This window comes from Phalangium opilio, unplaced genomic scaffold (assembly GCF_054372755.1).
Source record: "Phalangium opilio isolate 3A_F unplaced genomic scaffold, DU_Popi_V2 ptg000105l_1, whole genome shotgun sequence".
Lineage (NCBI taxonomy): Eukaryota > Metazoa > Arthropoda > Arachnida > Opiliones > Phalangiidae > Phalangium > Phalangium opilio.
The window spans coordinates 2,445,379-2,471,034 of NW_028324207.1; the positions used below are offsets into that span (position 1 = coordinate 2,445,379).

Below are 25,656 nucleotides of genomic sequence, written 5' to 3' on the forward strand. Positions count from 1 at the left end.
AAGACGGCCCAAGGGCTCGTAATAGTAGCCATATCGTACGAGTGAATAGCCCCTCTATACCCTACCCTAATGAGTGGATAACCCCTCTATACCTTACCCTAATGAGTGAATAGCGCTATCTTTTTCAATGCTTAAATGATTTACCGTGCATAAAATCAGAGTGAATAGCCCCTCGATTCCGTACTCTCTAAACAGTGATTAAATTATAACCGTATAAATTTACTTATGGTTTAATTCTAATATTCCGGCGAATCGAAGAACAGATAGTTTTTAGTGATAATCCCCTCGATGAGCTTACAACATAGACTTATGCCGAATTTGCCGATGCACACTTATCGCATCTTATAAATTTCTAACAAGGACTTATGCCCAGAAACTTTTGAAAGAGAAAGTTTAGTTATAGTGATTACGCATTTTAGTGATTATCCCCTCGAATTACCTTTAGTAATGCTAAATGATCAAACGCATAACGCTCATTTAGCACTATGTTAGCTCTATCTAAACCCACATTTGAATTAACCGCCAAAACGTTCCAGTCAAACCTAACATAGATGACGATAGCTACCGAACGAGAACGAAACACATGAGCGCGGTAGGAAACGGGGAAAATCGTTATCTATTTAATTAGCACATACATAAAAAGAAAATAAATATAAAAATCCCAAACATACAAATTCATAAGTATCCGACCCCACAGATAAAAATTCAAAAGTATCCGACCCCACAGATTAAGAGGTACCCCATCCCACATCACCCCGACATTTTAGAGATAAAAATAAATAATAAAAAACTCGAGGTTTCTACCAAGTCTCTATGGTTTAGTGGTTAGAATGTTTGTCTACTGCGCCAGCGTCCCGGGTTCGATTCCCGGGTCTGACCTGAAAAAAATTTAATTGAAATTAAATCTCTAACCGAGCCCAGTAACCCCTATGGGTGGGTTGTGGTAATATAAAGTTCCTTTTAAGCTAAAATCTGACGATAACGAAAGCGAAAACTCCGGCCACAAGTACTACTACTACTATTACTACTACGGCTCGGGTCAAACTAAGAGCCTATCGTATACTACGATATGGCTAATAAACATGACGAAATGTTCAGATCATTTCACCTCCCCTTTAATATATCTTTAGTTTTAACACGGCTATCCCAATGCAGGGTTCATACAACTTTTGGAAAACAAATTTCCCTGAGTTTTCTAGGTTTTTCCCGTATATGGAGTATCCTATGGAGCAAATGTTAACGAAGGAGGAGGGGTAAATAGGACCAAGAAGTGATATCTAGTTTATTAGAGAGAAGATATAAATTCGGCACATTTCCAGCTTTATCACCAGTCCAAACGTAGGTCCGGAGTTAATCCCCGTCTCTAAATTGCAACCAGCATCTCATTGGTTCTTGAAGACTCACGTCAGCGCGACGCGAATGACGAATATTACGTATTTTCCGACTGAGGAGAGGCGAAAAAGCCCGGCCTCCTTTTACGTCCCCCCTTGTATTTTGAAAGGGGGACTGGGACTATGGCGCGCGAATACTTAGGCAACTTATAACTTCTCCCAAATAAACTAGATATCACTTCTTGATAGGACTATTACATAATCAAAGGACATCCCCGTATCTCTAATATAACCAGAGTTATGAGCCTCCAAAGTATAGTGTAATGTTAATCCTACGGAGGGGATGTTTATGAACATTTAGCTTAATTACTCGGCCTCTATTTGACGCAAATTTCCCTGATTTCCCTGAATTTTACTAAAAATTATAAATTTCCCTAAGTTTTCCCTGAGGTTTTTGTCAACTATTTATTTCCCTGATTATTGCTGGTTTTCCCTGTTTTCCAGGTTTGTTTGAACCCTGCAATGTTAGTGACGTCAGTCAGTAGGCCTAAATATAACATTTTGAAACGTAAATGTAGATAAATACATTTTTTTCGAAGTGTTGAAATTTATATTTATTAAATCGATTTTTTCCGCTTCATAATTCATGAGTCATGAACATCAGCTCCATGACCATCCCACGCTTTATACCTATCCGAAAATAACCCTAAAGTATTTCAAATTAATTAAGGCATTGATTAAATAAATTATCTTTACATGTCACTAATAAAGTAAATCAGAAAAAAAGAAAGAATTAATTCCATCCACTTTTGGTTTTATTCGTAATTTCGTCTCACTCGTTTTGGGATTAGCTGGCCCTAGTAAAATTTATACCCCCTAGCTAATACGTTCCCCTAGCACCTAAGGCGTATCTTACCGTCATAACAGGTAAAGACTACTAAAGCTCCCGTCACTAGAACACCAGCGATACCTTCTTAAGTAGAACACGAAGAAAGCGAGTTATAATATCGAGTTTCGTTAAGTTAAAACCGCCAGTTCTGAATTTCTTAAAAGTGAAAGTATTTTTAAAAGTGCAGGCTGCTCATATACAGTTCTAGCTAAATATATATTTATTTTAGAGTAGTTAATAAATGTCATTTTAAAAGATATTCTTTTTTTTTTGGAATATATTGCCAAGAACAATTTGGGGATATAGGCTAAAATTCATCTATAAATATTCTTGAAAAAAGGATTAAAAAATTATTAAAATAAAAAATGAATAATTTTGGATTTATCTTGGTTCTCGCGGGGATCCTAATGACTTGCGTCATTTCACGTGAGTACCTTTATGGATTACTTTAATGCTTTACGCGTTTAAGGGTCCCTTATAAGGGACTCCCATAGTTTTGGGGGTCCACGTACGACTCAATAGACAATGCAATTCTAAAATGGAAAAAATATATTTTTAATATGTTTCATATGGGAAAAATGTGATAATTTTTAATATGTTTAATATGGGAAAATGTGATATTTCTTAATGTTTAATATGGGAAAAATGTGATATTTTTTAATGTTTAATATGGGGGAAATGTGATATTTCTTAATGTTTAATATGGGAAAAATGTGGTATTTTTAGTGTTTAATGTGGGGAAAATGTGATATTTTTAACATGTTTTCATTGTTTTTTAGGATTTTATTGGGAAAACATTATGTGGGAAAATTTAGGAAAAAAAATTATATATTGGATAATATAGAACAAAACCTATATAGGATAATAAAGGACAAAATATTATATATAGGACTATATTGACAAAACATATATAGAAAAATATAGACAAAACATTATAAATAGGATAATATAGACAAAACATGTATAGGTTATATAGAACAATAATTATATATAGGAAAATATAGACAAAACGTTATATATGGGATAATACAGATATGTAGGATGATATAGGCCTAGAAATGTAGGATTTCATAGGATATATCATGAAATTATAGGCAAATAGGTTCAAAAATATAGGACTTTATAGAATATTTCATGAAAATATAGGCAAATAGATTAAAATATTGACTTTCATGGGATATTTAATGAATCTATGGGTAAATAGGTCCAAAAATATAGGCTTTGATAGGATATTTCATGGAATTATTGATAAATGGGTCCCAAAATATAGGATTTCATAGAAATTATCGAACCACTGGGTTAATAGCTCAATATATTAAAAAATCTAAACTTAAATATTATTTAGTTTTGGATGAATAGTTTTTCAATTAAAAAAATAATAATTTGAAATTCATGGGATATTTCATGAAATTATTGATAAATAGGTCCCAAAATATAGGATTTTATAGAAATTATCGAACCACTGGGTTAATAGCTCAATATATTAAAAAAAATCTAAACTTAAACATTATTTAGTTTTGGATGAATAGTTTTTAAATGGAAAAATAATAATTTGAAAGAAAAATGATTAAAAATTGAAAGCTAGCCCCCAAGTGAATGCGGAAGTGAGTTTGTTGTATGGGAAAACTAAAAAGTGTGCGGTTTAAATAAAATTTTTTTTACTCGTAACTGTGAGGCATCCAGGAAAAACCGGATATATTTCTTTTTAAAGGAAGATATCGGATAATATATCTCTTCATTGATTAACAAATTTAGTCTTTAAGAACTAGAACGAAACGAAATGTGTATCATGCAGATTAAAATCTATACAAGGGACACTTAATGATGATCGTTAAAGTTAAGCACTATTAAGGCCTATTAAAAATAATGTTAAACAGAAAGTAAAAGAAATTAGGCCTAGTATGATTCTTAAAATGCGGATGTATACACATAAACTCAAATAGTTGATCGATTACGTGAGATTAAAGTTTTATAATGACCTAAAATGTTTTCCGGAAATGCCAAAACATTTTCAGAAATTAACCAAAACAAATATTAGATATTTGGCGCGTGATATATCACGTGGTCTTCAATAATAATTTTCAAATTAGGTTTAACATAAGTTTACAAGATATGCTCCATAAGTATGACACTACCTGTACTTCGTAATGCTACAGACTTGACCACACTCAGTTAATTTTGCAGTCCATCTTACTATTTAGTCTGTGCTAAACCTTTGGCAGCGCCTCACTAGGCGTCGCTTTACGAGAATACCTGACGTTTCTCCTACAAACACTCAGTTTCCAGTGGCAAACTTATGGAGTATATCTTATGAACTTATGATTGAACCAAAGAGGGTATAAAGAAGGGGAGTTGAAGCTAGGAGCTTGGACAAGGAATTTTGGGCGTTCTCGTTTTTATTTTTTATTTATTTGTGACATTTTCCTCCTAATATCCGGTTCACCTTATTTTAACCAATAAGAGGGCAAAGATGCTCTCGCACACCGAAGCTTAGAGGAAAACTTTCAAAGCGACTAACCAACACCCCAGCCAAACCTTCTACTCCCCCTCTTTTTACTCTCATTTGCTTAACTATTATACAAGTTATTGTGTGAGATTAAAAACGGTTGCCACTCACTTATTTTTAATTTAAAAACTTTAAATTGTCTTACCCCGATTACCATCTAAAGTCATTAATATCCCTTGACCAATTTTAATCGTCAATTTAAAGGCCGACTTCCATCGAAAAGAGTTCTAGCGAACTGAAAACCGAGCATCGAGACTAACAATGAAGCGACCGTGTAGATTTTCGAATTCCCGCTGGGCTAAAAGATGGAAGGGTTCTAGCTAACTGAAAGCCGTATTATGGTGGTTCTAGCGAATTGAAGATGAACAATAGAGAATTTCCTTCAGGGGAAAGCAAAAATTCGAGATTAAATAAATTTAAAAGGATTTCTATTGTTCATCTTCAGTTCGCTAGAACCCCATTGCACCGCTTTCAGTTAGCTAGAACCCTTCCAACTTTTGACCCAGCGGGGCTTCGAAAATCGGCACGGTCGCTTCATTGTTAGTCTCGATGCTCGGTTTTCAGTTCGCTAGAACCCTTTTCCCTGGAAGTCGGCCTTAAATTTGTTACTGTAGAAAAATAAAATTACCGAACCTATGTGGAATTCTCTGACTATTAAAATGACAATTATAAAAATTCAATGTCTATATATTTAGAAAACGTCGAACATAAGCAGTACCGCCAAGTCAGGAACTTGAAAAAACGAAGTATTATAAGCTTGGGTCAAATGATCGGTAAAATGACCGGTAGGAGCCCAGTTATGTTCATAAACTACGGATTCTGGTGTGGACTTGGCGGAGAAGGAACACCAGTGGACGCTATTGACCAGTAAAATTAAAATTATATCACTTTTGGCCAGAAGACGGCGACCTGACCCCTAACTTAACCTAACTTAAAACACTATGAATACAAGCAGAAATATTTAATACTTCTCTCGAAGAGAAGTGTACCACGAAGAAGGGTAATTGTAACATGATTCTTCCCAACATCAGAATTAACATTTGGAGTGCACAAGGTTACTAAACCGAATCACATACGAGATAAATAGTTCCCTCATCAATACTCTATTAGCTCTTAACTATTTGCCAAGGCGCATGCATGCGCTTGTGTATTTTTGTCCCACGTCAACAGGGGCGGACTGGCGGCGTTTTCGTGAGGTGGGCATTGAAGGGTCGCGGCCCCTAAAATTTCCCAAAAGGACCAAAACCGTTCTAAAGCCACGTTTTACTTTTACATTATGAGGTGAATTAACCATAAAATCCTGTAAAACGGCTAAAACATTTGTGACTAATTGACAATTTAAATGTGACTAATTATCAATTTAAATGTGACTAATTATCAATTTAAATGTGACTAAATAACATTTAAATGTGACTAATTAGCCATTTAAATTGATGGTCTTGTATAACGCGGATCACCTTCACTCTGTAACGATCAATTGGGCTTTCAAGGCTCTCATCTCATTGTAAATTTGTAAAGAGCGGTCGTAAAGCTTATCTTTCACCTAGGCTGCTAATATCATATAGAAAAAAATACAAGTCCAATGGCTTGCATTGCCTTGCAAGTTCATAACCTTCTTCTTGAGGCTTCTTCCCCCAATTTCCTTTTAGTTTTCAAACTGTTTTTGAATTGATTCAAAATAAAAATTACCAAACAATTAGTACTAAGACATTTAGATCAATGCCACGGCCAGTCGGCGTGGCCGACCGACCCATATTTTGCCTCCGGCCCCGTGGGATATTGCCCACCAGCCCCCGTGGCCAGTCCGCCCCTGCACGTCAAGACAATCAAGGTTTGTGGGTTGATTGCTGGGGATTTAGAATACCAAACAGTTATAGAATTCACTCCATCACTGTGCAATAGTTACCCATCGGAAGTTAGATGAGCGGGAGAGCAAACAAAAATGCGTCACTCGCCTGGGAAGAACGATGTTACATAACTAAAGTATTAAGAGGATACAGAGTGTCACCCTTCTTCTATTATCAACTTCTAATGCTATGGGAGTCATGTTGCTGTCTATACACCCTCAGTTTCCCCAGGCCCAGAAATCTTAGGTTTACTATAATATATCGTTTCAGGTGTTGCTATAACCACGATAAATGCTACGACAGCGCCATAACTGGTCCCTGTAAGAAGCTAAAAGAACATCCGGTTTGTGTACGATACTCTTGGAGACAAAACGCGACTGAATCTGTAGATTGCGGTGAGTTTCTATATTCTTACAAGCTAGCGATTATACTTTAAAGGGACTGCAAAGAAGGCATCGGCGGGTGGGTAAAAATTATTTGAAATACGTCACAGACATCACGTGATGCCAAGATACAAAGAATCCTCATGGAGTGGAACTAGACATCTAGTCCTTGTTTTTCGCGAGATTGCAGCGCCAAGTGGTAGTTTCGAAATAAAACTAACTAAGCTTCTTGAACCACGCCTCTCTTCGGTCACATGCCTCTGACGTATTTCAAATAATTTTTACCCACCTGCCGATGCCTTCTTTACAGTCCCTTTAACGTAGCTATCAAAAGCAAATAGAAAATAACGGAAAGTTACGTTAACGTTTCTCAGAACTTTCGGAGGACGAATGTATTGACACAATTTGCGGTTGCGATGTTCAAATTTCAATGTGTTTTAAGGAGAACATGGATTCGTACAATCCAAAACACAGAGGCAAAAAAACTGTATCAACGTTATACAAAGTTAAACCTCTTGATGAAAACTGATAAAAACATGTTAAAAAAACCTTCCTAATTCCTTATCCAATTCCTAATCCAATCTTACATAATGAAATAAAATATTCAGTTTTCTACTAAATAAAAAGAAACCGGTTCATGAGATTGTAAACTGTTGTAAAAATGCTGTTCTAAATTTCACTAATAAAGTTACAAAGCTTGTTAATAAATAAAATTAATATTTGTATGACATGATTTATAAAAACACAGTTTTTGATTTTGTTAGATAACTATCCTAGTAAAAAATGAGAAAAACATGTTTTGGTAAAATATTGAAAACAACCCGATTAAATTTAAATATACCAGTGGGGAATTTTAAGCGTAATTAAGATTCGAAAAACCGGTTTTTATATAGGGTGGTAGCTTGTAATTCCGAACACTTTTTTAAAATCGATTGAAACATGACACACGTATAATGTTATGAGAAATATTTGATATTGTACCAAATAGCTTGAACATTTGCGCTACTTTTGAGCCTATTTTGAGCCAAAATTACCGGTAACTTGTGGAGAAATATCTATTTCCCCATTTCTAGTAGTGGCGTCCAATTCCGAACTGATGTCTTGTAATTCCGACGTAGGGGGTTTCAATTCCGACCCCCCGCTTCCAATTTCTGACCCCCCGCTTCTAATTGCCGACCCCCCGCTTCTAATTTCCGAACCCCCGCTTCTAATTTCCGACCCCCCGCTTCTAATTTCCGAACCCCCGCTTCTAATTACCGAACCTGCTTACAGGGTTGGCAAAAATCCGGATAATTTGAATAAAATCCAGACCAGTGGTTTTTATTGGATTAAACCGGATTTTTTAAAAACACGAGTTATTTTAGGGTTTTTTGAAGGCAAAGTACTTCTGTGTAGCTCTTATTTTAGTTTTGGGGCACTTCCCGACCCCTAGCCCCGATTCCAATGTAAAATAGTCTGCTAGTTTAACTGATAAAATGTTTCATGAAATCAATTTATTTCCTGAGTGCACGAACCTAACACTAGCGCGGCTCCAGTGGATCCCTTACAAGGGGACTTTCCTTCTAAACTCCGGGTTTGGCTTGGCAAAGGCTAGTGGGCGGGATTTATACATGCACGTACAAATTCCGCCCACAAATGCCTCTAGCTTTCCCAAGCCAAAACTGGAGTTCGTAAGGAAAGTCAAGTTGTCCACTGGAACCAACGCTATGCTTTAAGTTCGAGTAATACTGGAAAAATATTGTAAGCTGTAACTGGACAGTAACCGGTAACATAACTATTAGTTTTATCATTTATAATAAATAATCTTTAGTTGTCGCGTCATATATTTTTCCCTTGTTTCTGGTTGTATTTTAATTATTTTTATGGCACAAAATAGATTTTTCCCCATTCATAATTAAGCCGGATATTTTACGTGGTTTTTTAACACCACCACCTGTAATGTGGTATAACTATGGTGAAATAAACTTCAGCGCCTATCTCATTTGTATGCTAAATTGGGATTATCTAAAACTGAAATATTTTTTTCATTAGGTGAATCGGGATAAAATTCCCTAACCAAGGCTTAAGTTTTGGGACGTTAATTCTATAATAAATTTCGCTTTCAAGTTTTAAATCTCTCGTAGGTTAATAGGATAAAAAAGATTATTAATAAATGCAACAGCGATTTACATTACCTTGATCGTCATATTCCATATTCAAGTAGGTATAAACCTTTAGCGACCCGTTTATGCAAAAGTTTGAAACGCGCGAACGCAAATTTTCAAACTTGGCGCGAGATTGAACCGTTATTTTTTTTTATCGCGGAATAGTGTACGAGTACGAGTGACGGCGCCGCGGCGGGGAGGGAAGGAAACAGGGACTTTACGCTAGCCGGGTTAAACTAAAGTTGTCTGCTTGAAAAGCCCGGGAAAACGTATCGCCGTATTATCGAGGATAACTAATCTGTTAAACCATGTCGTTTAATAGCGTTAAATTTAATTTTACTGTCGATAATTTATGATTAATGGAGTGTTGTTTCGAGTGGTCGGAATTAGCTGCTCGCAAAGGTTTTTATAAATATTCTTTTATTAATTTAATTTTGAGCCAAAATTTCGTTACGAATGCTTATTTTGTGGGGGAAAACTTGACGTTTTGGCTGAAATTGAGTTTATTTGCCTCTGATTTATCTGAAGAAAATGAAACCTTATTTTCGGAGGCATCAGGGTCGGCATTCCCTTTAATTGACATTAAATTAAATTCGCAAATTAGGTACATTTTTATTTCGTGTCACATCGTTCCCTGACTTTTAGATATGGATTTGAAATGATGTTTTTCGGATAGACAATGAATCAAGGCATAATTTAAGCCTATTTTTCACGGTCTAAAGCCTCGCAAGTAAAAGAAAAATCAATTTAAAAAAACTGTTCGGAATTAGAAGCGTTCGGAATTACAAGCCACCACCCTATATTTATAAAAAAGAGTTGATCAAATCAAGATAATAACAACCTGTAAGGAATTTAAATTAACTGATATATTAAATTTTATAAAAACAATTTGAAAAAATTAGTCTGAAAGAACTTCACCGTATCTATGGGGGGAAATAGCTACTTCAAGTATTTGTAGATTTGCGTGCTTATGTGTGTCAGGAACGCTAATGGTCCGTTACTATATTTTTGGGGTCCCCTTTAAACTCTCAATTTTACTTCAAAAGAATGATTACGCGTAATCAAGGCCGGTAATTTTGAAAAAAAAGGATACAACGTACTTTGAATATTGTAATCTAAAAGGCATTGTCTTGTCACGTATATTATGTTGGAATAAGATTGGGGTGTTTGAAGTGTTGAATCAGAGAGAATATATCAAGAGGAGTAGAAGATTAAGCTTAGTTTCAGTGTCTCTACTTCCGGCTAATCATAAATGTTTTCGTTGAATATTACTTTATTAGTTAATGTTTTCGTTAAATATCAATTTATTAGTTGACGTTTTCGTTAAATATCATTTTATTAGTTAATTTTTTTTCTAGAGATACCTTTACTAGTTTGTTTTCTATAAAAATATATTTATTAGTTAATGTTTTCGTTAACGTTTTTGTTAAATATTACTTATTAGTTTATGTTTTTGTTAAATATCCCTTTATTAGTCAATATTTTCGTTAAATATAACTTTACAAGTTAATGCTTTTGTTAAATATCCCTTTCATTACTTAATATTTTCGTTAAATATCCCTTTCATTACTTAATATTTTCGTTAAATATCCCTTTCATTACTTAATATTTTCGTTAAATATCCCTTTCATTACTTAATATTTTCGTTAAATATCCCTTTCATTACTTAATATTTTCGTTAAATATTACTTTTTCGTTAATTTTTTCGTTAAATCTCGCTTTATAAATCAATATTTTCGTTATATATTACTTTTTCGTTAAATCTCGCTTTATAAGTCAATATTTTCGGTAAATATTACTTTTTCGTTAATTTTTTCGTTAAATCACGCTTTGTAAGTCAATATTTTCGGTAAATATTACTTTTTCGTTAATTTTTTCGTTAAATCTCGCTTTATAAGTCAATATTTTTGTTATATATTACTTTTTCGTTAAATCTCGCTTTATAAGTCAATATTTCCGTTAAATATTACTTAACAAGTTAACACTTTTGTTAAAAATCCTTTTTATTAGTTAATATTTTCGTTAAATATCCCTTTATTAGTCGATGTTTTCTCTAGAAATATATTTAGTTTGACAGACTTCTATTCCTTTCAATAATTTCTCTGGCTAAATAAACATCCGTGAAAAAAAGGGTAATTTGAGGAAACTTTCTCCCGAGTATAATACTCTTGAAAAATAAGAACGAATTTAAATTTCTTTCAAAAGTGGCACTTGTAATGTTTGTACGCGTTAAGACGAGCGTAGACAACCTTGAAATATCCAGTTTAATTTAAATAAACTCGCCATAATCAAGATTTTAAGTGAAGAAAAATATAATACCCTTGGGTTTATACGCGTTTAAATTCCTTTTTGGTGATAACTACTTTTATTGGCAACCAATTTAACTATAATATTTCGTCATTTTTGTTTATTAACAGGTTAATTATAGCAGAGGCAAATAGAAATAACAGGGTGTGAAATGAAAGCCTTACGAGAATCAAATCAACTCCAGAAACTGAGTTCTCCCTGTCAAATTTCTGAAACATAACGGTTAAACCGCTTTATCTAGAATCCAATAATATCTCGCAACGGGTATCGAGTGTTGAGAAATACTTCCGGATTTGGTCCGAGAACACTTTTCAGAAATCCCTCGGTCCCTTACTAGAATCCCCATTGGAAATCAGTCGGAACAATTCTAGATAAAGTGCACGTCCACTGGGACCTCTATAATGCGCTCGATCGCGCCATACCCCCAAATACTCTTATTTTCGTTTCAACATCTCCCCCGCCTTGCACTTCATTAACTGGGTATTCTCGAACTATTCCTAAAATGATATCTGCACGTGGATATAATATCCGTTCACGTGAAATCAGTTCAACGTTGCGGAACATTAAAGGGAACGTGAAACGCTCAACCATTTAAGTTCTATAATAACATTTTTCAGCCCATTCTTAAGTAAATAAAATAAACTTATTTGAACCTTTTAACCTCCCTTTAGAAGGCCCCACGCGTTACCCCAAAGCTTGAAAAGATGGCGTTGCTATAGGACATCTAGTACCACCTGACCTGTTTGGTCCAATAGAATTATTTACCTCAGCGGTATCTTTTTTATATTGTAGATATAAATATAGTTCTAATTTGAAATAATAATAATTATTATACGCTTTTATAACAAAAATTAGAAAAACTATTATGGCTCTTTCGTTTAACAAAGGCAAATATAAATAACAAAAAGTGAGCTAAGCAATGTTGAGGTTATCAAAAAGCTTAAGTAGTATCCAGTATGATGTTGAAATTTTTTGTTGGCTCGTAGTACCCAGTATGAAGTAAATATTTGTTCTTGTAGAGTCTAAAGCTATGTTCACACTTGCACGGGAGTCGGTCGACAACTCGTTTGCCTAACTAGCTTTGAAACACTCTTTATTGCTAGTTCGAAGCGATTTCAACAGCCTCGGTTCACACTTTAAGACGCTTCGGTTAGTGGCGCTGTCTGCTTATCTTTTCATTGGTGCTATCTTGCTAAGGCCGATGAAAATACACTTAATACTTGTCTCATCCCATGTGAAATACCCCTGAAAACTAGCTTCCAAAGCCGCTTTAAGTTGGTTCGCGAAGCAACTTCAAGCATGGATTAACTAACGCTAGGGATTGTTCACAAACCGGGTTTCCCATGTATTTCTATCGCCAACTTCATGTTCCGAATTATTCCTTGATTCCCCTCTTCATTCCCCCATTTTATTGGACCAAAACGGATGTATGTAAAGCGCCATCTATAGGCAAAATAAATCGTTTTTGCGGATTAAACTAAAGCTAGCTAGCTAATTGGGCCAAGTCATCTTGCGACTTATTGCCACTTATCTAACGCCTTTACAATGCATAGATGGTGGCGCCCAATTTTAGGCGGGATTTTAATTTTGACGTCATAGGACACGTGATATTTGGTCCAATTTTCTTGTAACTTCCGGTTAGGGGTGGTAGCTGCTGCTAGGGGGTGTTTGGAACATGCATACTTAACGAACAATCCCTAGCGTTAGTTAATCCATGCTTCAAGAAACAGCACTTGTAATTAGCTTCTCCAGTATCAGTTTTGTTCAAACTTGTCTTAACTTTGGAAGTGTTTTGAATCGCTTCGAACCGCTTTCCCATGTATGTGTGAACGTGGGCCTTGTATTATGCAAATTGATTGTTTTGTTGGCACATAATGCCTATAGTATGATGTAAATATTTTCTTCTTGACAACAACGTCGCTCTCCAAATTGAACAGTCTCACTTCGTATAATTTCTATTTGCCCTTGGTGTTAAGGTTCAGGGAAAAAATAAAATAGAAAATAAATAAAGAAAAAGTGTTACTTCTTATAAAGGGGGTCATTTAGCAGTAGCAGCAGCACCGAGCGAGCACTAGCCGTTATAAAACGCGCGATCCAATAAATCGAAAAAGCGGGAATTTAACACTAGGTTGGCAAGACTTTAGTCCAGGGATATTTATCATAGAACTTTTCAACCATTAGTGTTTTCCAATATTTCACAGCAAGAAAATTAGGGCCAAGAAAAGGCGGCTCGCTTGACGTCAAGGAGGGGGGAGAGGGGGCGGAAATCAATGAAAAAGCATCCATCTTCGAAATAAGCCTAAAATTCTCTCGGGATTTCTGAAGGGGTTAAGCCTTTTCCACTAACAGAGAGAGAAAGAGAATAAAAAAAGCTTTTTACGTTTTCATTAAATTTTAATTTCGACTTTTCCCTCTTTTACTCAAAAGTTTCGCTCGGCTTTTAAATTAAAAAATTGGAATTAATATTAATTACTTAATTAATTATTACCGATTGCGGAATTAAGAAATTTGTACTGAAAGCGTGATTGCCGAGTCGGCTTGGTAAGAGAATTTTTTACTTTAATTTAATTACCGTTTGGTTTAAAATGGTGTAAAATAGATCGTTTGATCTTTAACTTTTAATTAAATTATTTAGTTAATTGTAATTAATTGTTACAGAGGTCAGCGAAGAAATCTGAACTAACTTTGGGTAGAAAACTACCATGTTTTATCAAAATTTTAAAAGTTAAAAATAGACAAAACTTTTAATTATTAAAAACGGCTTTCATTCCATTAATGTGGATTAACGCAGTCTCAATTATTCAATTAATTAGTAATTTAAAATTAATTATTACAAAGATTAAGAAAAAACCTTTGTAATAAAGAAGTAAAATAAAAACATTGTTTATATGCAAGAATTGCTTAAACATGTGCAATCATTAACTAATCAATTCAATCTGGACAATTTAGTCTCAAATATTCAAGGCGGAAGAACACTTATTTCTGATTGGCTAACCCTTACTGTAATAATGATTATGATAAAAATCAAAATAATTTCCGTATTACAGCAAGAGCAAATCAATTAGGAGTAAGTAACTCTAATTGTTGTTCCATCTCTGAACCGAGACACACGATGTCTTCCATAGCCCAGTCCTTACTCCCGCGTATTGATCGACTCTTGATACTAAATAATATCATAATGGTATAGAAGATTAAACCCCGAACCAATTTGGGTAAAAATACGCCTATAAGAACTAATACTTGCAAAATTACAATAACCCCTTCGATATACAGGGTGTTATGCAAAAGTCTTGCCTTTTTAACCAAGATCTTATAAATATTCACTATATGGGACGGGCAAGCGCTAACACTACATAAATATAACCATAAGTTTATAAGATATGTTCCATAAGTGTGTCACTCGTTAATGAGAGCTTGTCATGAAGTGACGTAGGTGAAACGTCATAGATTCTTGTAAAGCGGCGCGTAGTGAGGCCTTGTCAAAGGCTTAGTACAGACTAAAGAGGAGGATGGACTGCAAAACCGAGTGTAGTCAATTCTCACGTCGTTCTTGGACTAGCTCTCATTAAGCCTCTAACATTACGAAGTATGGGTAGTGACATACTTATGGAACATATCTTATAAACTTATAACAGATAATAATCGAATGGTATGTAATATCAATAAGGAAATTAAGATTAGTCTCATTGAACTCTGTGTTAAAGCTAAGCGCACTTGACACATAAAGTAAGATCTACAGGTATTTCCGGTGACTGTTTAACGACAGGTATGGGGGAAGTAAAAATGTATTCCCTAACATCACTGAATGTTTGGAAAGGGGGGGGGGCAATTTCATCTGCTTGATATATGGTTAAGAAGGAACATTGATAGGACGATATATAGGACTTCAACGTTACAAGTACTGCACCGAATTTGGTCCATATTGTTTCAAGTCATTTGTAACGTCTTTGTTGTCCACAAACTGGATGTCCGGTGGTCAAACTTTGGAAGATCAAGAGAGAGAGACGTTGGAACATATTTTCTTTACTTTACTACTTTAATTAAAACTAAATACTTTTATCTAAAGATTAATAATTAAGTTGTCTAGGGTAATACGATATGGTTAGATAAATTAAACATGTTCTCATTGTGCTTAACGCATATAATTAAAACTTAAATTCAAGAGACCAGGTTCGACCCTTATTTACCAGGAAATTAGTGTTGTTTATTGGATAATATATAAAAGAATGATTTAGCGGTATTTCAAAACATTTAAATAACATTTAAGTAATAAATGGCTGGCTGGTTCACCCTTATTATCAAAATGGGACTCACGGTTAACGCGTGCTAGCATTTATCGGTTGATACTGGTTTCCACGCTGACTCATGATGAATTCTCCATCTCGTACAATTAGCTGGACAGTTTATTGGTTTGTACTTCTCTTCTTATTAATTAATATTTTTGTGGCACACTAGTGACTACAACGTGACTCGCGTTTTATCCATAAGTCTTTCGCGAGGTGCGGCTCACTCGTTCGGCCTCTCGGTCATTCCGTCCTATCTCCCCTCCGCTCCCTGCCAGAAACGTTGACCTCCTTACTCGGCTCGAACTCCAACTCTACTCCTCTTTCCTCTTCAAAATTATTTTCTCCTTCCCTCGCACTTTCACTTTTTAGGGGTCACGTGTGTCCCAAGGACCACTAAACGAGTTCACTCGGGGTTTTTATAAAATCCCCGAGTATCGCGGTTTGCGCGCGAGGGTTTCAACCAGCCATAGGGGAAAGGGGAAAACCAGCCATAGGGATCTTTTGGTGTAAAAGTAGGCTTATATTTAAATTTGCTTGTTACACTCCTCCCGACTTAAGTTTGAGCGTCCCCGCTCAACAACACTATTGGTAAACAACATTTGAATGAAACTTAAAACAATTAACAACACCTTGAAAAAAAACTGATACAAAAAAATGTAAAGAGTACGATTACATATCGACATTCGAACTACGTTAACAATTGTTATACAATAAAACACGAAGGTTAGCTAGGCCTCTGGCTCATTGGAAAACACGTTATAACGAATTCAAATCAGAACAAATAACAAATAACAAATAAAATCATTACGTTAAGGGGATTATAAGGTAAGAGACATAAGGACCACAAAAAGAGACAATTACGTTTGTGGTTAAAAATAAATAAACAAACAAAAAAAATTTAATTATACGAGATCACCATGAAAAAAAAATTACTGTAGTGGTGAATCGTAAGGAAAATTTTAAAACAATAATTCTAGGATAACACTAAAACTAAGCATGCAAGAGCAATTAAATTTAACTAATATTTACAAAAAAAAAACACTAGTGATTTAAGAAAATTTTAAATTTAACATATTATATATTTACAAAAACTAGTGGTTTAAGAAAATTTAATCCTAACATATATTTACATTGCGCAATTAAAGTATCATGACACGATGGTCAGATATCGACCACTAAAGGTCCGTGAGAGACCCACTCCCAGAGAAAGATATTCGTTCAAAACAAAATTTTTAACATTTAACCCTACCGGTAATCGGGTCACGTGGCCGAAGGCAACGTACATTAGGGGGCAATTGTTCATTGTGGTTAACATCACTATCTGATTGCTCCTCATCACTAACTACGCTTAACGCACTATCGGGTCTGATGTCGGCATCACGCACGACAGGGGTTGGTGATATCACCTCACCTTCTACATTAGTCTCGGAATCGCTCTCGACAGACTGTGGTACCTGAAACTTATCGGCATCTCGCTCTGTGTAAGGTTTTAGGTCTCGAATATGAAAAGTTCCTTTAAAGATTCTGTTACTCTTCGTGCCCTTTAGCCTGTAGGTCAAGGGGGATAACTTTTCTGCAATTATGTAAGGGCCATCACTGATCGGAGCTAACTTTTTAGAAAAATTTGCCCCAGCGTTTGACAGGAAGTGTGTTCTTTTCAGAACCCTATCCCCTACATTAAATTCTACGTCACGGTGACGACTATCATAATATTTCGCCTGACGCGATTGTTGTGCCTCAATATTTTCCTGAGCCTGGGCGAGGGCTTGATCTATGGTATTTTTGAGAGAGATAGCGTAAGGGTTAAGTTTCCCAGGGTCACTAATAACGTCATCGGGTGAAGCTGACATACCTAGGTCGGCAGGGGTGCGCAACTCACGGCCAAAATTTAAATAGGCTGGACTGAAGCCAGTGGACTCGTGTAGTGCGGTTCTGAGTGCCATAGCGTATTGGGAAATCCCTACGTCCCAATCCTTATGGTTTTCGCTCACATAGGTGGCGATTAATGTGGACAATGACCTATTTACTCTTTCAGTCTGATTCGACTGTGGGGCGTAAAAGGATGTGTAACGGTTTCGTACTCCCAATAATCTCATCGTGTCTTTCATGATTTTCCCGACAAATTGCTTTCCATTGTCCGAAACTATTGTTCGTGGAAGACCAAACCTGGTGAACACCTGGTCTACAAGCACGTTTACGACGGCTTTGATAGTAGCGCGACGCAGGGGGAATATTTCCACCCATTTAGTCATGGTGTCGGTAACAACCAATAATTGCGTGAAACCGCGTCTGCTTGGAGTATATGGGCCTTTCAGATCGATAGATACGACTGTCCAGGGGTCGGTAATGGAGGCGGACTTCATAAGTCCAGCGGGGGCTTGCTGCATTGGCTTATGCTTTTGGCAAGCGTCACATGATTTTACGTAATCTTTGACGTCACGTGTCATCCCATCCCAGATATAACGCTGCTGCATGCGTCGTAAAGTTTTTAAATTTCCCAAATGTCCAGACGCACGAATATCGTGGTTCAATTTTAAAACAGTAGCGTGCAATGTCTTAGGTACCCATATCTTATAATTCTCCTCTACTGGGGTAAACTTATTTGGGATACGATATAAAACATTGTCAATGAGTCTACATTTGCTCAATATTGCATCATCTTTTGGAGAGGATGATTGCAAGGGTTCTGTGTTTAATAAACTCTTAATTAAGGCGGCTAATTGCTCGTCCTTTCTTTGCTCATTGATAAGAAGCTCATTAGAAAACTCTATTGGTTCCTCAGGTATAGCCGAGGCAACGGCTACTATTCCCTCAGAAATGGGTGTTGCGTCAGCATTCGAAGCCATGTCTGTGTTTTGAGTTAAGCGAGATAGCGCGTCGGCAAGGACGTTTTTATCGCCTGGTATATGGTGGACTGTAAAGTCGAACGCCTGAATCTGTGCATACCACCGAGCGTATTTTCCGGTGGGGTCAGGGGTTTTTAGTAACCATTTAAGCGCTGAATGGTCGGTGTAAATGTCAAAATGAACACCCTCTAAATAAGGTCTAAATTTGTTTAGCGCATAAACAACAGCCATCGCCTCGCGTTCCGTAGTGGAGTATTTTCTTTCCGTATCGGATAAAGTATGACTAAAATACTGTACTACGTGTCTTTTCCCTTCACGCTTTTGTAAGAGTACTGCACCCAGACCTGTGTTTGACGCATCACACTCTACTATAAAAGGTTGCGAAAAGTCAGGTGCAGACAAAACGGGGGCGGAAATTAAGGCGGATTTTAATTTTTCAAAGGCTGCGTGTTGAGTTTCGGTCCAAGACCATGGGGTATCTTTGTGTAATAGTGATGTTAATGGGGTGGCTATGGATGCAAATCCCTTTACAAACCTCCTATAATACCCTGCCATTCCTAAAAAGGAACGGAGTGCCTTGATCGTAGTGGGGGGAGACAAATTACTAATTGACTTGGTTTTATCTGGATCTACCTTGATTCCATCTTCACCTACAATGTGCCCTAACAATTTAGTTTCGGGGATACAAAATTTGGTTTTACTGGCTTTAATGGTTAAGCCGGCTTCTAAAAGAATAGTAAAAACCTTATTTAACGTCTGAAGATGTTTTTCAAAACTTTCTGATATAATGACTAAATCATCAAGGTAGCCAGTAACTCCGTCATTCTTGAGTGGGGCAAAAAGTCTATCGACCATGCGTTGAAATGTACTTGGAGCATTGCACAACCCAAACATTAAGACTTTTGGGCGGTATAACCCTTTATGGGTCACAAAAGCAGCTTTGTCACGGCTATTGGGTTCCAAAGGAACTTGCCAATAGCCTGCTTTCAAATCAAGGGTGGTTATGACTTTTGGGTGCCTAATCGATTCAAGAATGTCGTCAATTCTAGGTAGTGGGTAGGAGTCTTTGACGGTTACATCATTTAAACCCCTATAATCTATACATAACCTAGGTGGTACTTCCTTTTTAACTCCATCGGCCGACTCATCTGGCTTCTTAGCCACTAGAATGGTCGGGGCCCCCCAAGGGCTAGTACAAGGTTCAATCAGATCTTGGGCAATCATTTCATAAACCATTTCCTCGATCTGTTGTTTCTTAAAGGGAGAATATCTGTAAGGGGCGCGGCTTATAGGTTTCGCGTCCCCTGTATCAATAAAATGGCTAGCCGAAGTAGTGCGCCCAGGAACGGTTGCAAATAATTCTTTGAATTTATACACCACGCTTTCTAGTTGCCTTTTCTGCTCGGGAGAAACCTTAGCTACTGAAATTGCTTTCTTAAGATCATCCTCGTCAATCTGGGCATTACATAATGTGGGTGATACGCGTTCCTGTACGCTAATTTCGGGGCTAGCTTTAAAATTGTGGATATATTCAGGTTTATCACTATACCAAAACTGCATTTTCTGGTAATTTATTACCATACCACACTTTTGAATAATATCCATGCCTAAAATTACGGGGTAAATTAAATTTTTAACGAAGTAAATTTTGTTAGATTGCTCCTTGCCCGGTAGTGAAAAGCTAGTTACTGCGGATCCAGTAGACGTTAATCGAGCCTTATTGGCCAATTTAATCCCAAGGCGATGACGTTCTCTAGTGTTTGAAACTATATTACATTTAAGTCGAAAACTATCATCCACGAGGGTAACAGAAGAGCCTGGGTCAACTAAAGCGTCACATACTCTATCACCGACACAAAGAGCAATCCAAGCTAATTGGGGAAGATCTAAGCCTTCTCCCGATACTTGGTTTACTACGGGACCTATTGGTTGTTTCCGGTGGGGGCGCCCGTGTTTCGCCCTCCCGGTTTTGCGTTTCCCTGCTTCCTATTTTTCTTCCATTCAGGGCATTTTGGTTTAACGTGCCCCTCTTTACCACACTTATAACAGGTAGGAACAAAGGGGGCTGCTTCTGCACTAAGGGTAGAAGCTGGTAACGGTTGGCTTTGTGAGGGAACCGTACTTTGAACTGGGACTTTACAATGAAACTGGTAATGTCCAGTTTGACCACAGTTCATGCAAATTACGTCAGCCCTCTTTGAGCTCGTAGAATTTTTAACTTGGGATGAACTGGGTCGTTGTTCCTGAGATGCGTGAGATACCTTTACCGCATCGCTAATTAATTCCCTAACACGGTTATATGAGTTCGTGGATAAGAGTTTTTTGGTTTCTGGTTCTAAGCCTCGGCGCACTAAGCGCACCTGTTCCTTATCGGAAGGGGCTTCAGACAATTTTCTAATTAGGGCTAAAATTGCTTCACCATAAACTGCCGGATTTTCGCCAGATCTTTGATAACGTCTGTCAATTTGATCATAAATATGGTCATCGTCAGTTTCTTGCTGAAATTCAGCTATAACAGCGTTAGAAAAATCGGCGAAATTACTAAACGCACCCTGACTTTCAAACCATTCAAACGCAGACCCCGTGAGCATATTAGGAATCCACCTTTTAATAAAAATATCCTCGGGGCAATCCCTACTAACGAAAATTTGGCGGGCTTTTGTTAGGAAATCTTTAACACCTAACCCTGTAGTGGACCCTGAAAAATTTGGTAACTGGACTGCGGGAACCCAAGAATTTGGAAGCCCCGTTTGATTATGTGATTGGGTTGTACTACCCAATGAAGGAATCGGTGGTATTAAATGGGCTGCACTAACAATGGAGCCAGGGGGGGTCGGGTTTAAATTCAGTTGCGGATTAAAACCGAAATTTTGATTTCCCGCCAAAACACTACTTGCACCACTTGGTAACAAAGGAATAAGTGGATTTGCAACATTAGGACTAATTGGATTAACATTAGCCGAGGGAGCTGTACTAATTGTAGAGACTACGGGAGTTGCTATTCCTTGAGTGGGCGGTAAGATAGCGCTTGCATGTGTACTTGAGACAGGTGTGTTTGAGGTCATAACAGGTGGTGTGGGCAAATTATTTTGAGCTTGTAATATCAACTGATTAGATTGATGCATCGCAACCACTTGATTAGTTAATAAAGCTACATGTTGCATTAAAGCTTGCATTTGGGCTTGAATTGCTAGCATTGGGTCATTAACCGAAGTTGTGTTAGAGGAATTCGCCATAGGTGGCGTGACCTGATTACTGGACAAGGGGTTATTGACCCTAGATACCATAGTAGTGGGAGCGGTTAAGGTCGCACTCGTATTTATCAAACTACTTTGGCTTGAACTAAAGGGCAAGCTACTAGTATTCAGCATTGTCGATATGGGCAAAGGGGTGTTTACTCCCAAATGTAACAAAGAGGTACTGCATGCAGTACCACCTGAAGTGGGGGGAGTTTGCGAACCTGCTTGAAGGCTAGAACTGGTAGAGCTAGGTAAGACAGGGTTAGCTTGGGATAAGGGGTTGATAACACTATTCGAAGGGGTTAAATTATTTGACGCCATTGTAAGGCGTGAAGTTTTGGGGATTTTAGATTTCAGCTTAAAGCTTCTCTTAACAACAGGGACAAGATAATTTTTCCCGTGACGACGCTTTACTCTTTCTTCCCTCTCAAAATTTTTCCACGATCTATAGCACGTGCTACAACTCGTTTCCCTACTATACTGGGGTTGGCAAATATCGTGTTCTGGGCGAAAAGGCATAGGCCTTACAAAGGGGATTAAAAATAAAATTCGCAGAATGGAATTTCCCTCAAAAATAAAATTTGTCACGCAAATAAAAGATTTTTAAAGAAAGGAAAAAAAAACTTTTTACGTGAAAAATAAGTGACAAACAAAAAGCTAAACTTTGACCCTCAAAATTTATACTCTTGAAACCAGGACCTCTGGGCATGAAAAACAAAAGAACTCATCGATTAAGCTGGAAAAATCACCGCCGTACCCTTACCCAAAGGAAATACGTAACCACATAAATTCAAGGTGTTACAGTAGCTAATCGAGAGAGAAATTTAAATTTCTAACTTAAACTAATTTCATATTAAAATTTTGGTTACAATGGTAACCTTGAGATTTCAGTTTCATGGAAATTTTCCACAATGAACAATAAAAATTTTAACCGATCATAGTTGATCAAAAATGGGCCATAATTAAAATTAACACTAATTTTATCTCTGGGAGAGTCTTTTTGTGATCCCGGACGGACCCCCAAAATGGAACATATTTTCTTTACTTTACTACTTTAATTAAAACTAAATACTTTTATCTAAAGATTAATAATTAAGTTGTCTAGGGTAATACGATATGGTTAGATAAATTAAACATGTTCTCATTGTGCTTAACGCATATAATTAAAACTTAAATTCAAGAGACCAGGTTCGACCCTTATTTACCAGGAAATTAGTGTTGTTTATTGGATAATATATAAAAGAATGATTTAGCGGTATTTCAAAACATTTAAATAACATTTAAGTAATAAATGGCTGGCTGGTTCACCCTTATTATCAAAATGGGACTCACGGTTAACGCGTGCTAGCATTTATCGGTTGATACTGGTTTCCACGCTGACTCATGATGAATTCTCCATCTCGTACAATTAGCTGGACAGTTTATTGGTTTGTACTTCTCTTCTTATTAATTAATATTTTTGTGGCACACTAGTGACTACAACGTGACTCGCGTTTTATCCATAAGTCTTTCGCGAGGTGCGGCTCACTCGTTCGGCCTCTCGGTCATTCCGTCCTATCTCCCCTCCGCTCCCTGCCAGAAACGTTGACCTCCTTACTCGGCTCGAACTCCAACTCTACTCCTCTTTCCTCTTCAAAATTATTTTCTCCTTCCCTCGCACTTTCACTTTTTAGGGGTCACGTGTGTCCCAAGGACCACTAAACGAGTTCACTCGGGGTTTTTATAAAATCCCCGAGTATCGCGGTTTGCGCGCGAGGGTTTCAACCAGCCATAGGGGAAAGGGGAAAACCAGCCATAGGGATCTTTTGGTGTAAAAGTAGGCTTATATTTAAATTTGCTTGTTACAACGTTTGGTGTAACGTTACAACGAAGGTTGCCCAAAATCTCCCGACGTCTAGGCCGATGTGCTTGTGCTCAATTTTATGACGCATCGCACGACAATCGTGCCTGTGGCGTCTGACGATGATGACGTGTTGCGCACCGATCATGCGCAGTTAAAACTAACAACGAAAATAAGACACGTGACCTGTTACGTTTCGCGAAGAGAGACACTTCCCTTGCGTGCTTCACCTTCCTTGGTCAAGCACCAGACTCTATCCCAGACTTTTGAAAATGGTCTAATACCTTTGCCTCACCCTGTACAATCAATGGCAGGAAACCCCCACGAGCAAATAGGGGAAAAGCATGAAGATGGACAACCTAATGACGTTATTACCACCACCACCCTTCGCCCTTTCTCTATCCGTACCGTACATACCGTACCCAGTATCTCTCCCCATATTACCTCATTGCCTTCACTGGTTCTAACTGAGATGACGTATTATAGCACAGCCAATTGAGCTTATCGGCTAGAAGGCCGTTTTCGTATAGGCTGCTTTTTCACATTTTCTCATTAATCTAAGCCTTCGTAACTAAAACGCCTGATGCCCATTATAGAGATGATTCGCTTAGTAGCGGACGAACCCTGCTCTCTCCCCGCTCCTCCACCCCCCCCCCTGACTACCGCCATTAATGTTTTAACGGGGGGAATATTAGAAAACCCCCTACTGGAAAGAATGAAAATGGTTAATCAATATAAACACCCTCTATATTTCATTAAACCCGCACCCAAAAAAAATTTGGTCAATTTTTTTTTAAGGGAGGTAACATCAAACGTTCATATATAAAAAGAAAAGTGTACTTTATTGAAGCTTGTTCTCGCAGCGTAATATGAGAAATCCCCTCCCCCCTTTACCTTTCGGAATAGTGTCGACCCCCTTTCTGCGCATGATCACCTTCACGACTGTGGTAAAAGGAACACGCGTGAAAAGGCTCCTGAAGCAGTGGGACACGTAAGCCTCCAAAGTATAGTGTAATGTTAATCCTATGGAGAGAATGTTTTTGAACATTTTGCTTAATTACTCGGCCCCTATTTGCCGTAACCCCACGTTTTCAGTACCATTGGATGGGGGACAAATAGTACAAACTATAACATACTCAAAGGACATCCCCACATCTCTAATGAAACCAGAGAAAGCATGGTTTAATGTTCATCAGACACGCAAAGTTCAGCATGGTGGTGCCCACTAAACGTTCAGTTATCAGAACCATAATATGCCGAGCTATTTTTAATTAGTTAAGCTGCAATACTAAGGAAACCATCCCCATTTTATGATATTTTTAGATCCGAGTCTTGGTTTAACCGATGGGTTGCTTAAAATTCGCGCAAATTTCAAAATTATAGGATTTTGGACGATTTTTGCCAAAAATATAGGATTTTATAGGATTTTAAAAATATACGTTTTTATAGGAATTATAGGATCTCTGGGGGCCTTGTGGTTGGAGCAGTTTTTAAATTCACGAAGTGGGGGTTATTGGTCTTCATCGGGACCAGTTTATTAATCGCATATCTATGAGAAAACTAAGGAGGGATCAAACCTTAGGATCAGTTTATTAATTTGGATGCTAAGGAGGTCACTGGTCCTAAGAACTATTTCCTAGACTGTAAGACTAAGACCTAAAGTAGCGTAGCTGACATCTAGTACCTTTCTCTATAAACTTTGACTTCCAAAGTTAGCTCAGTTAGTCGTTAGCTTCTCATTTTCCCTGGCGTCTGCAGCCAAAGGCAGGGAACTGTGAACGAAGCATACTTCTTGTTTTTATCCATGAACTTTTGGTAACATGGATCTTATAATCGTTCTCAATAGGGGACAGGAAAACAGGTATAACTCATAGTATGCACGAGCAAAAATGCTCGAATATCAACAGTCGTTGTAATGAATAACGTAGGTACTATGCAGGGGGAAGTAAATAATGTATTCCCCTAAGTTCACTGCATACGCTGAAATGGTCAGATCAAACCTAACTGCTTAATATTCTAGTTGGTAGTCAATTCAAGG

At 37.2% G+C, this 25,656-nt stretch overlaps 2 protein-coding genes across 3 annotated transcripts in view; one reads left to right on the forward strand and one right to left on the reverse strand.

The window, feature by feature from the left end:
- LOC149625227 (cytochrome P450 4c3-like) overlaps positions 1-25,656 on the reverse strand; it is a 75,711-nt gene that overhangs the window by 6,338 nt on the left and 43,717 nt on the right. The gene's annotated exons all lie outside the window — the stretch shown is intronic.
- Positions 2,285-7,711, forward strand: LOC149625228 (phospholipase A2 A2-actitoxin-Cgg2a-like). Its single transcript, XM_089852018.1, has 4 exons — positions 2,285-2,646; positions 5,422-5,593; positions 6,844-6,968; positions 7,331-7,711. Exons 1-4 carry the CDS (start codon positions 2,586-2,588, stop codon positions 7,483-7,485), a joined length of 513 nt encoding a protein of 170 aa, XP_089708144.1. The 5' UTR covers positions 2,285-2,585; the 3' UTR covers positions 7,486-7,711.

Bases quoted from the DNA above. Each gene is read 5' to 3' on its own strand.
- LOC149625228 (XM_089852018.1), top strand. From the start codon at position 2,586: ATGAATAATTTTGGATTTATCTTGGTTCTCGCGGGGATCCTAATGACT. The intron at 5,594-6,843 runs GTAAAATTAAAA...ATATCGTTTCAG, and splicing joins CCAGTGGACGCTATTGACCA to GTGTTGCTATAACCACGATA. The intron at 6,969-7,330 runs GTGAGTTTCTAT...AACGTTTCTCAG, and splicing joins GACTGAATCTGTAGATTGCG to AACTTTCGGAGGACGAATGT.